Source organism: Aspergillus fijiensis (genome assembly GCF_003184825.1).
Source record: "Aspergillus fijiensis CBS 313.89 unplaced genomic scaffold BO72scaffold_130, whole genome shotgun sequence".
NCBI lineage: Eukaryota > Fungi > Ascomycota > Eurotiomycetes > Eurotiales > Aspergillaceae > Aspergillus > Aspergillus fijiensis.
This window is the reverse complement of record NW_024469106.1, coordinates 19,761-30,628: the sequence shown is the minus strand read 5'-3', so window position 1 is coordinate 30,628 and position 10,868 is coordinate 19,761. Positions and strand designations below refer to the sequence as shown.

General features: G+C 52.6%; 4 protein-coding genes across 4 annotated transcripts; 3 read left to right on the top strand and 1 right to left on the bottom strand.

Annotated features, from left to right (window-relative positions):
• Positions 1 to 81: 81 nt before the first annotated feature.
• BO72DRAFT_490942 (autophagy-related protein 101) lies at positions 82 to 632 on the bottom strand (the record flags this gene model as incomplete). The annotated part of the gene is made up of 2 exons (XM_040948155.1): positions 82 to 459; positions 554 to 632. Coding segments are annotated over 2 exons (456 nt in total), but the record flags the coding sequence as incomplete, so codon positions are not given.
• Positions 633 to 1,752: 1,120 nt separating this feature from the next.
• On the top strand, positions 1,753 to 4,007 carry BO72DRAFT_454178 (peroxisomal biogenesis factor 3). Its single transcript, XM_040946166.1, has 4 exons — positions 1,753 to 2,093; positions 2,189 to 2,544; positions 2,602 to 2,998; positions 3,048 to 4,007. Exons 1-4 carry the CDS (start codon positions 1,936 to 1,938, stop codon positions 3,742 to 3,744), a joined length of 1,608 nt encoding a protein of 535 aa, XP_040794879.1. The 5' UTR covers positions 1,753 to 1,935; the 3' UTR covers positions 3,745 to 4,007.
• A 665-nt stretch (positions 4,008 to 4,672) lies between these two features.
• BO72DRAFT_418330 (putative MFS transporter) lies at positions 4,673 to 7,215 on the top strand. Its single transcript, XM_040942629.1, has 10 exons — positions 4,673 to 4,936; positions 5,004 to 5,172; positions 5,237 to 5,397; positions 5,464 to 5,556; positions 5,616 to 5,645; positions 5,710 to 6,066; positions 6,116 to 6,169; positions 6,239 to 6,286; positions 6,343 to 6,660; positions 6,732 to 7,215. Exons 1-10 carry the CDS (start codon positions 4,921 to 4,923, stop codon positions 6,974 to 6,976), a joined length of 1,491 nt encoding a protein of 496 aa, XP_040794878.1. The 5' UTR covers positions 4,673 to 4,920; the 3' UTR covers positions 6,977 to 7,215.
• A 1,424-nt stretch (positions 7,216 to 8,639) lies between these two features.
• Positions 8,640 to 10,676, top strand: BO72DRAFT_443210 (DNA-directed RNA polymerase I subunit RPA49). The gene is made up of 3 exons (XM_040943548.1): positions 8,640 to 8,862; positions 8,958 to 9,292; positions 9,447 to 10,676. Exons 1-3 carry the CDS (start codon positions 8,715 to 8,717, stop codon positions 10,455 to 10,457), a joined length of 1,494 nt encoding a protein of 497 aa, XP_040794877.1. The 5' UTR covers positions 8,640 to 8,714; the 3' UTR covers positions 10,458 to 10,676.
• Positions 10,677 to 10,868: the final 192 nt, after the last annotated feature.

Sequence of the window (10,868 nt, the reverse complement as noted above, 5' to 3'; positions counted from 1 at the left end):
GGGGAAGAGCCGAGGAAGGAAAATGCCAGATGTCGGAGGGGAAATGTCCACCGGCGTGAAGTCTATATATGCCATACATACCAGATTCAGTCCGTGGCGTGGCGATAGTCACGTCCAGATTCCAGACCTCCCAGCAGACTTCCTCCTCACCTTTGCCCGCTAGGCCGCCAAACCAGATGCCGGAGCGTCGGCGTCGCTTCTCGTAGAATTCCACTGCGATGCGGCCGCGGACGCCGCCCCCGGCACTGCCACTACCACCACCGCCGCCGCCGCCACCACCTTCGTGGATGCCGCCGCCGCTGGTTGCCGAGTGTTGGCGGACGAGGGAGCTGATGCGCGAGTCGATGAGAGTTTCGAGGTCGACGTCGTTGATGGCGGGGAGAGTGAAGTCTAGAACGTCAAAGGTGGTGGGTCGAATGGAGGGGAAGTATCGGTGGAAGAAGATCAGGTTGAGGATACCTAAGGGGTTTTGAGGGAAAGTGTTGGTTAATTGAAGATTTAATGGAAAGGTTTCTCTGATGTGTTTAGGAGGATTGGACAACGGTGAACTGACCCTTTAAGACGTCTCGAACGGTGGTGGTGTCGGCAAAGATCTCAAGGAAGTACTCCGGAGGCGTTTTGCGGGGCTCCATCTTCCCTAGAAACTCGTTCCGGGGCCCGGAAATGGCGGGCGCGGGGAGGGTGTTGTGCTCGTCGGGTTGGATAATACCGTTCAGACTATCGCTTCTCCGAATACCGAGGGCGAAGTTCTATCTTTCTCCGCGCTGTGCAGTGCAAGGTGGAGAGTATGCGGTGTGTTTTTGGAGGAGGGGGATGGGGGGGGGGATGATGATTGAAACCCGGGGTTGTAAGGGCCGCTGGAGGGCGATGACGCTGTCGTTGGGGATCGGGGGTTGGATTGGAGGGGGGGCAATTGTCTTATGATCGCCGGGAAGTCTCACATGGAGCAAGGTTCATGAGGGGTGCATGTTCTGCCAGTAGCAAGATATACTGAGTTTGAATATGTATGAAAAGGTCATGGAGGATGTAGGGGGAAGATTGGGAGGAGGTGTAGTAGTAGTGAGAGAGAGAGAGAGTGGGTGCATTGAAAGAGTGGAGGGGAAGCAGGAGGAGGAGATAATGGGAAAGTCAGTTCCAGTCAGTCATCCTTGGTATGTAAAATCATTGTAATCGGCATACCTAATCAATCTTACCCCACGCTGGCTGATTCTCTACTCTCCTTCCCTGAACATCACCTCTCTCCTGATTTAATTGTTTCTTTGTGTTCTCTTCTATTTTGAGTCAAGTCTACCTTACATGAAGCATTTGTAGACCATGCTATACAAGGACTGCGATTGATGCGCCGTATCTTTGGAGGTTATGTATGACAATTCAAGGTTGTCTTTCAGGTACGGTACAGGTCAGGTCAGCCTGACAGCCCAGGCACCAGTTCTCAGGCCGGATAAGGATCCAGCAGCAGCAGCAGCAGCAGCAGCAGCGATGATGCAACCTTTTGAATGGACAGGTAAGTAGATTGAATCGAGATTAGTACTCATACATTACATGCTCTTTATAGTACACAGTAAGTTGCCAATAGGTTAGTCAATTATTCAAAAATACTAGACCCATCTCAGTGAAGATCACACACAACTCTGAAGCTGGACACAAGCTGTTATCATACGCCGAACTGGTTTAGCCGAGGCCGGATTGTCCTCCCTCTCTCTACTCGCCGACCGTGTGCCAGCTCTCCCTCCCATTCCCCCCCCCCCCCCCCTCCGGTTGCTTTCCTTTTCACGCCTCTTACCATTCTGATCCTTCATTTTTAAATTCTTTCCTGTCAAAACACCCTCTGCTCTCTTCTCTTCTACTCCTGCTTCTTACATAGGATGATCTGATCTTCTCCCACTTCCCCCAACAATCTCCTGCTGACGCCCCCGATCATCGCTCCACTCCACCATGATCAGTGCCACTAAGCGCTGGTTCCAGCGCAATCGCAAGGGCCTTGCAATCGGAGCAGGCGTTATCGGCGCGGGCTATCTTGCCGGTCAATATGTACTGGGCAAGATCTCGGAAGCAAGCGAGCGTATGGGAAGTGATCGTATTGCTCGAGAGAAGTATGTGATCTCTTCGCTGATGAAAGAGCTCGGGCCGTGTTGCGATGTGCTCGTGTGCTCCGAAGTGGTCGCTGACGAGCCCTGCCCCGATATAGCCTACGGAGACGCTTCGAACAGAACCAAACCGACTGTACCTACACTATCCTAGCACTCTTACCCACTGCAGCGGAGGATATACTGGAGGCATTGCCGGTTGAGGAGTTGACGAAAGAGCTACAAAAGAAGCGCGCGGAGCGGTTAGCTCGCCTCGGCACGGCGGAGGGAACAAGCTCTGATCTAAGCTCAATCTCGCCGAGTATCACAGACGATGATCGCCGAAGCCTCTCCAGCTTCCAGAGCGATGGCTTTGTCCGCGCAAGTCAGCTAGGAGAATCCACACTTGAGGGTGCCGCACCCTCGCCGTCGCCAAAGCGCAACAAGACTCAGTTGTGGAATGAGGTTAAGATCACCTGTAAGTTGCTTTCGGCTGTGCTTTGGCCAATTTCGGGAGCTGACGGTTTCATGGCAGCTATCACTAGGTCCTTTACGCTGATCTACACCCTATCCTTACTGACTATCTTCACTCGTATTCAACTTAACCTTCTGGGTCGTCGAAATTACCTGTCTAGCGTGATTTCTATGGCCACACCCCCAGCGGATGCATCGACTATCAGACTTGAAGATCATGATGATGATGACCTTACACAGACTCTGGGTAATGACTTCGAAACCAACCGGCGCTATCTGGCCTTCAGTTGGTGGCTTCTTCACCGTGGCTGGAAGCAATTGATGGAGGAGGTGCAATCAGCTGTGACGGAAGTATTCGGGTCGTGCAACCCCAGAGAGGATATTTCGCGCGGCAAGCTGGCAGAATTGACACTGCAAGTCCGAAGGAAAGTGGAGGGTGATAATGAGGAAGACAGAAAGTAGGTTTGACTCTTGTCATATGTTGCTGGCATGTCATTGACCATTTAGACACCGGAAGTGGCTATCCTATTTGCTTCCCCCGAGAGAGGAGGAGGATCATCTACTGGAAGAGTCTGGTGTTCTAGGAGTGACGGAACCCTCGACCCCTCAAACCACTGCGACACTACGGCACCTGTTGGACGAGACAGCTGACCTCATTGACTCTCCGACATTTACCCGCGTTGTCTTGCTTCTCAACAACGAGTGCTTCGAAACCTTGATCCAGCAATGCGCAGCCGAAGCTTTTAAAGCATCGCACACGCCTGCCCCTCAGTCATTCACTTCCGTTGCTACGGTCGTCCCTGGGGCAGTCAGCTCAGAACCGAAGACTAAGCTGGCAAATGTGCTGGCCGTATTGGCTCGACAAGCCCATGTGATCGGCAACGGCACTGCGCCTCCCAACTTGTACCTTAATGCCATGGAACAAGGAGTTCGGGAGCTGGAAGCTTTTGCGGCCGTCGTGTACAGCTCCAACTTCGATGCTGAGCTGCTCGAGTCTGATGCGAAAACGCAGTCGATGAGATTGCCGGCAGAAGCAAGCTCCGACACGCCCTCTTCCCCTGGCCCCGTCATGGTTGACACGGAGGACATTGAGGACCAGGCTCTTCAATCGATGTCGAGTCTGACAGTTGCAGATGACTCAACCTTCGAGACGGCGTGGGGCAAGGCTGTAGAGGATCAACCCTCGACAGGACTAACTGCATGAATTGGAGAGATTCCCGCTTTCTACGAAGATGTTGCTCCCTGAATGAACATTTAACGACCTTCCTCTACTATATATACTCGCACGACCGGCGATTAAGCAAATACCACGAATGTATCTATTCTCCTTGACATGTCACTAGAACCGGAGATGACTAGCGGATAGAGGGCGGAATAACCTGGCGCTGAAATTGGGCAAATGTACGATATCGGGAAACCAATCATAGCCTGATCACCTCCTCAAACTGAAAGAAATTTTGATCGTCGCAACCTACTTCCATGCCTAGGAGGGGTCACGTCTGGAATCCATTCATACATACGTAGTAGATTTCATAAAATGCGGGGAGAAGCGAGTAGACCCGCCTGGCAGCTGCCTTAGTCATCTGAGTATGGGGTAACTAACTAGTCCACTTCAATACTAGTCAATTCTTTCTACTTCTAAAGCTGAACTCGGCCACAACTTACCGGACAGACTGATAGACTGCTCTAGAGCCATTGTACTTGCCGAGGGTGAGGGTTGAGCTGAAGGCTTTTCCCGCTTCAATTGACTTTCCATATCTGGGGTTTGTATCTATGAAGAAAACGCCATATCCGGAAACATGTCCTGTAGAATGCTCGCCGGAATTGACAAGGTTATCTCCCGCAGCAGTCTTCTGTATGTTAAGCTCATATAGTAGATGCCTGATAATGTAGATTCCAGCGAGTTTAGCATAAAGTCGACCGTCAGGCCGCAAGTCCAATTCATCAGCCGAGCTTCAAGTCGCAGGTCGGTACTGAGTGCCGGCTCAGGTGACGGGCTGGATTGGCTGGCACTGTCGGCTCTCATTGCATCTTTGATACCTAGTGAGCTGTAGCTGAGTAGTTGGGTGTTAACACAGCTGAGCTGACTTTTTCCTTCCCCTCTTCTCCTCTGCTTACTCTCCACAAATAGACTCTGAAATCCCCTAATTCGGCGCTTCTCTGTTCCTCCCTGTTGATGCCCATGAGACTCGATTGTACTCATCTTTACCGAGTGAATTACGCACACAGACCGTCACTCCCAGAGTCCTGACCACCTTACTTCATCAGTCTTGAAAAGAAAGCAAGCACTACTGCAGATTGATTCATAAGCTCAGTGTCTACTCAAATTATCCTTAGGACCCGGTCTCTGAAGCTTGTACTCAAAGTGATATCAAGCACAATGGGTCGCGATCCAGGTATGTCCTCCCATACGGTTCATGCGCAGCACGATCCAGTGCTTTAACACCTTTATGTGCAACGTAGGGTCACCGTCCCCTTATTTCACCGAGATGAAGACCGAGGAGCAGATCCAGACGTCCGCCGCGGGCCTGCCCCCGCTGACTTCCACGACCGAGCGCAAATTGATGGCCAAGATTGACTGGCACATCGTCCCATGCCTGTGCATAATGTATTTGCTGGCTTTCTTGGATCGGTATGTGTCCCTACGTCCCGGAAGATAGGTCCGTGATAGGTTCACTGACGGTGGACGGCTACAGGGTGAACATCAGTAACGCTGCGGTGCTCGGACTGCAGAAGGATCTCAACATTGTCACCGGCACCAAGTACAACACTGCATTGACCATCTTCTTCGTGCCATATGTGCTCTTCGAGATCCCGTCCAACCTGCTACTCAAGAAGCTGAAGCCGCATGTGTGGTGTGAGTATCTGGAACTGTGCATAGTTGTGGTGTGGACATTGGCTGATATGTCGTCGATGCTCATAGTGTCCCTGTGCATGTTCGGTTTCGGCCTCGTCATGATTTGTCAAGGATTGGTGACTAGCTGGGGTGGATTGGTAACCACGCGCTGGTTCCTGGGTACAATTGCTCTCATGTTCGTTGTTGGGATGCAATGTAGGCTGATACACAGGTCTTAGGGATGTTCGAAACGGGCATGTTCCCAGGGTGTAAGTGCTGTCTTTGTCGCTGTGCGTATTTGGCCACCGGACTAATCTGCAACTTACGTGCAAGGCTTCTATTTGCTCGGTACGTGGTATAAGCGAAGCGAAGCGCAAAAGCGTTTCAGTTTCTTCTTCGGCTCCACCACCCTGGCGGGTGCCTTTGGTGGCCTCTTAGCTAGCGGTCTCGGAAAGATGGCTGGCCTGCGAGGCTACGGCGGCTGGCGATGGGTTTTCATAATCGAAGGCGTTCTCACGTGCGTGGTTTCCTTCGTATGGTACTTCATCATTCCTGGGTTCCCAGAGGATGTCAAATGGATCAATGATGAGGAGCGAAGGTACATCCAGGCAAAGCTGGCTCAGGATGTGGGCAAGGCCGGACACAATGCCCATATCGGTTTCCGAGACGTGCTGGATGTGTTCAAGGACTGTAAGTACCGCGTTTATTAGTTCGGAAGGACGCTGACTAGGAGATGTAGACAAAATCTTTATTGGCGGGTTTATGTACTTTGGTCAGGTCGTCTCGGCCTATGGTATGTAGTATTGAGCTAGCCCCGGCAAAGCCTGTCACATGTTTGAAAGGACTTCGCTAACAGTTCCAGGGTATGCCTACTTTGCACCGTCTATCATCAAGACCTATGGATACGGAGGTATAGTGACCAGCCTTGGCTGACGGATTGACACCGTGCATTAACGTATGATGCAGCCATCCAAACGCAGCTGTACTCGATCCCACCATGGGCGGCCGCTTTCGTCTTCTCAATGATCATTGCGATTCTATCCGATAAATTCAAGCATCGGTTTGCGTTCACCTTGGTTCCTATGTTGGTCACCATGGCGGGATACGGGATCCTCTTGAATGTCCACGGTGTAGCTCATAGGAACGTTCAGTATGGCGCTCTTTTCATGGTCACCTGTGGCACCTACAGCGCAATGCCCGTGGTTGTCTGCTGGTATGCTATGAACCTAGGCGGCCATCGGCGACGCAGTGTAGGAACAGCATGGCAGATAGGGTTTGGGAACAGTAAGTAGCCCAAAATTCAAGTGGGCCAGGGCAACCAGAGGATCTTTCATGCAGCTGACAGCAATCTCTAGTTGGGGGGTTCATTTCGACCTATGCCTTTCTAGCGAAAGATGCACCTCTCTACCGCAATGGATACATCATCAGTTTGTCCTTCCAGTGCTTCTCGGCCGCCTGCTGCATTGTCTACTTCGCAGCGATCTGGGCTGCAAACAAGCGACGTGACCGGATTATGGCCAGTAACACCCCGTCGACACTGCTCGACGACGAGGAAGAAATCAAGGGTGATCTGGCAGTGACGTACCGATACGCGTACTAGAAAAGATGTTCTTAACAAGCGGGAACTGCTTGTTGCAATCTGGGATAGACATTTATCTGGTCATTTCCACCGACAATCACGAAGTAGACAGATAGGGCTAGGGCTTTTCATTGACTATGGGTGTAGTGGAGAGCGGTGAGGCGGAGGATATGGTCTTGCATGCAGCATTATTGACCGAGCACAGCGTGGTCCTACTGATTATGAACCTTGAAGCATAATGAAGCATGAGTAATGAGAACCTCAATCACACACAGTCGTACTCATACAATCGTAGTTCGAGTGAATCTGTACTCTGTCGGCCTAACGAGCCAACGAGAAGCCCCCCGGTCAAAGGATGCTGGGATATAGTCTACACCGGGCGGGAGTGTTGATGTCACGAGTGAAAGCCAATGTGGTTCCCTGCGGTCTCGGTAAAGCAAAGGGTGGCCAGTGCGTAGCCAATCACAACCATCAGAGCACTAGCGAGCCCTTAGCGGCATTGGATGCTGAGTCAGCCACGGCGCACACAAGAAGCTCAACCGCGGCCGTTCTCCGTCTTTCTTCCAACCATCTCTTTCATCCTCGCAGAAGTGTGAGTATACTACTCCGACCCCCTATTGTTCGGGTTAGACAACAACTAACAGCCATCTTCTAGTCCTATCTACGAAGATGAGAGCCAAGTGGAGAAAGAAGCGCGTCCGTCGCCTTAAGCGCAAGCGCAGAAAGATGCGTGCCCGCAGGTGAGTTCAATTCGATAGCCATCATAGTCCAATAGTCAAAGCAATGGCTGACATGTGTAATCGCAGCAAATAAATTACTCGCCCCCTCCATCTCAGCTCTGCATGTGAAGACTCAGGTTGAACGCTGAACACGACAATCGAAACCTAAGAATTGCAACGATGTCACGATGATGATTTTAAACCTTTTATGATCGTTCAACGTGGTTCCCTTCTCTCCACCATCTCGGATCAAGGGCCCTGTCCTGGTTTTATCTACCACTCGAATTCGGAATCCGCCGTTCAACAAATGGAACTTCGAAAATTCCGTTCCAATCCATCGGGTTCGAAAACGTCTTCGATTTCTCACGACGGCTTCTCTCGCGCTATTGTGGCCGGGCAGGGGAAGGGATGCGTTCTCTGCGGCGCGTCTCATCCATCCTTCGAGATGGGCAAATGTGTTTGGTAGGGTTGGAAAGGGATCGGTTTTGTTGATTCTGTACTTCTCATCATCATACGCCGATGTCTTTGAGCTTCTATGGGGAACTGGTCAATATCTCATGTCTCGAGATTTCACTGGCAAACAAAAAAAACCAAGGGAATTTCGGGTCGTGGAGAGGTTTCTTTGAGAATTTATTCCAATCACAAAAAGTTCAAACGCAATCTCTTTCGCTACTTCTACTACGTAAAACCAAGAAATAAAGTACAGTAGAAAATCAAAGTCGGTGCGATAGTGTACCGATTGTCGCACTCTGTCGATCTTCTTCAGAATTGACCATCCGACGCTGCTGGCCAGACAAATGGTGATAGACTAATTAATCATTTGTGTGTCCCCGTGATCTGCACCGCAATTGCGCCCTGCTGAGATAGTAGTCTCTCTCCGCCTTCCATTTCGGGACCAACTGACCGCCTTCAACTTTTTTTCCTGTGACTTTTTCCTCCTCCGGTATATCAAAATCCACGCCGGTCGACGAGACACGGAAGTCCGCTCATTTTCGACCTGCCCCAGACTGATTGATACCCTTTGGACATCTTTTGGCACAATGGTCTCCGACAAGGTCGAAAAGAAGCGCAAGCGCGCCTCTGATCGCCATGAGCGGCCTAGCAAGAAGCCCGCGCTGGAAATCCAAGATCTGCCCCCTCTAGCTTCGAGCGTGGTGGAGGATGATAGCGAACTCGCTCCGGTCATTGGTAAACGCCTATATATCCCAAAAAAGCTCGACTCTTCCCAGGAAGCAATAAATTAGACTATACATGCTAATCCACACATGGCGGCAACAAAATAGTGACCACCCCCGGCCTTAACGCCCCCCGCAATCTCCGGCTCAAACCCTACCTGAAAACCCGCAGCAAGACTTCCTCCGCTTCGACGCGCAACAAGGGGATCGTCTCGTCGGAGCTGCTCCTCCAGTCGTCCGAACACCCCAAGCTGGACTTTGTGGGTCGCGAGGCCGAGGAGGATGCCGACTCCCAGCTGAAGCACTACGTCGCCGTGGTCGATCCCGAGAATAAGACATGGCAGTTCGTCGAGGTGCGGAAGATGACGCTGCGCGGTGCGGTGCGGAAGCTGCGCTCCATTGATGAAGAGGAGGAGAAGGAGAGCGAGGAGGAGGAGGAGCTGGTGAGTTCTAATACCTTTTTTTTTGGTTTATGCCTATGCCAGTTTAATTTGTGCGCTGGTTAGGTGATCATGTCTCTGCAGATGGAGACACCACCTTTTTTTCCCTGGGCGAAAAAAGAAAGCCAAACTAACGATGAATGTCTTACATCTCCAGCAAACCCTCCGCGCCCAACGCACCGAACTTACCAACACCTTCGGAACCAAACAATCCCGCAAAGCGGCGCAATCCCTGGCCGAGAACGCGCAACTCTCCAACCTGCCCTCGGGGGCGGCCTCGGCCGCAGAATCCGCCATCCTGTCCTCGATGCCAACGGAGGGGGTCAGTGACATCGCCGCCAAGCAGGCGCAGGTGCAGGCGCAGGTGCAGGCCAACAAGCCGATCCCGACGCCGCACCTGGACGCCTCGCACCCGGCCGAGGTATACCCGCTCGCGGAGCTGGTGCCCAACGGCGAGTCGACGCTGCGGCAGCTGCCGGGCGTGCAGGATTGGATCGCGACGGCGAACGCGGGCGAGCCGGTGGTCACGACGTCGCGGTACGTCTCGCGGCGCGTCGACGCCGTCATCCAGTCCGGCAACACCACCCACCTCCAGATCCTGCGCTTCATCCTGCTGCTCCTCGAGCTCAACCGCCACCTCAAGCGCGACCCCAAGGGCGCCGGCCCTGGCAGCAAACGCCTCCCGCCGCGCGACGAGCTCCGCACCATCCTCGCCGGCGGCACCTCCCCTTCCACTACAAGTACCAGTACATCGGAATCCCTCGCCGACCCCATCATCGACGCCGTCCGCCGCCGCTTCGCTCCCGGCGCCGGCGGCTCCCTCTCCCGCAACGACGTCACCCTCCTCCACACCACCATCTGCGCCCTCTCGCTGCACATCCCGCCCCAGCCCGCCAAGGACGGCGGCAGCAGCTCCCAGGGCGGCAACGCCCCCAACGAGCTGGCCACCGACCCCGCCGACCTGCGCGACGACCTCCACCTCGAGAGCCCCGTCATCCTGCAGTACTTCCGCGAGCTGGGCTGCCGCGTCGACAAGCCCCGCGAGTCCGAGTTCGCCAAGTGGGGCATCAAGGGCGGCAAGGCCGAGGCCGCTGCCCGCCGCGTGGCGCGCCTGCGCATTCCCGTGGAGTTTCCTAAGGTGAGCCGCGGGGGTGGCAAGAGACGCTAGTGAATCCAAGGCAAAAATGGAGACGAACCAGTGTGTAAGATCTGAAAGAAGGGTGGTGGTGATTAGGATAGTATGACGCTGTGTGGATGTGGAAAGAGTATGGAAGAGGGGCGTGTGGACGTGGAAATACTCCTCCGTCTCCCGATAACCATAGCTTGTCAAATAACTGTTGTTGTCCTCAAACCAAAAAAAAAGCATTTGGTCTTTTTTTTTTTTTTTTCCTCGGGCTTATTTCCAACTGGCGTTAGGACATATTATGTCTTGTGATGTGTATATTTGTATTTCAATTCGTTTGTATAGGTAGTAGTTAATCGGTAGCGAAGAGAAGATGAAGATTTGAGTTTGTTATCATAGGGGATGCATTTCCATTCATCGCTGCTTATTCGTTTGTGTAATGGGGGGATACACGGT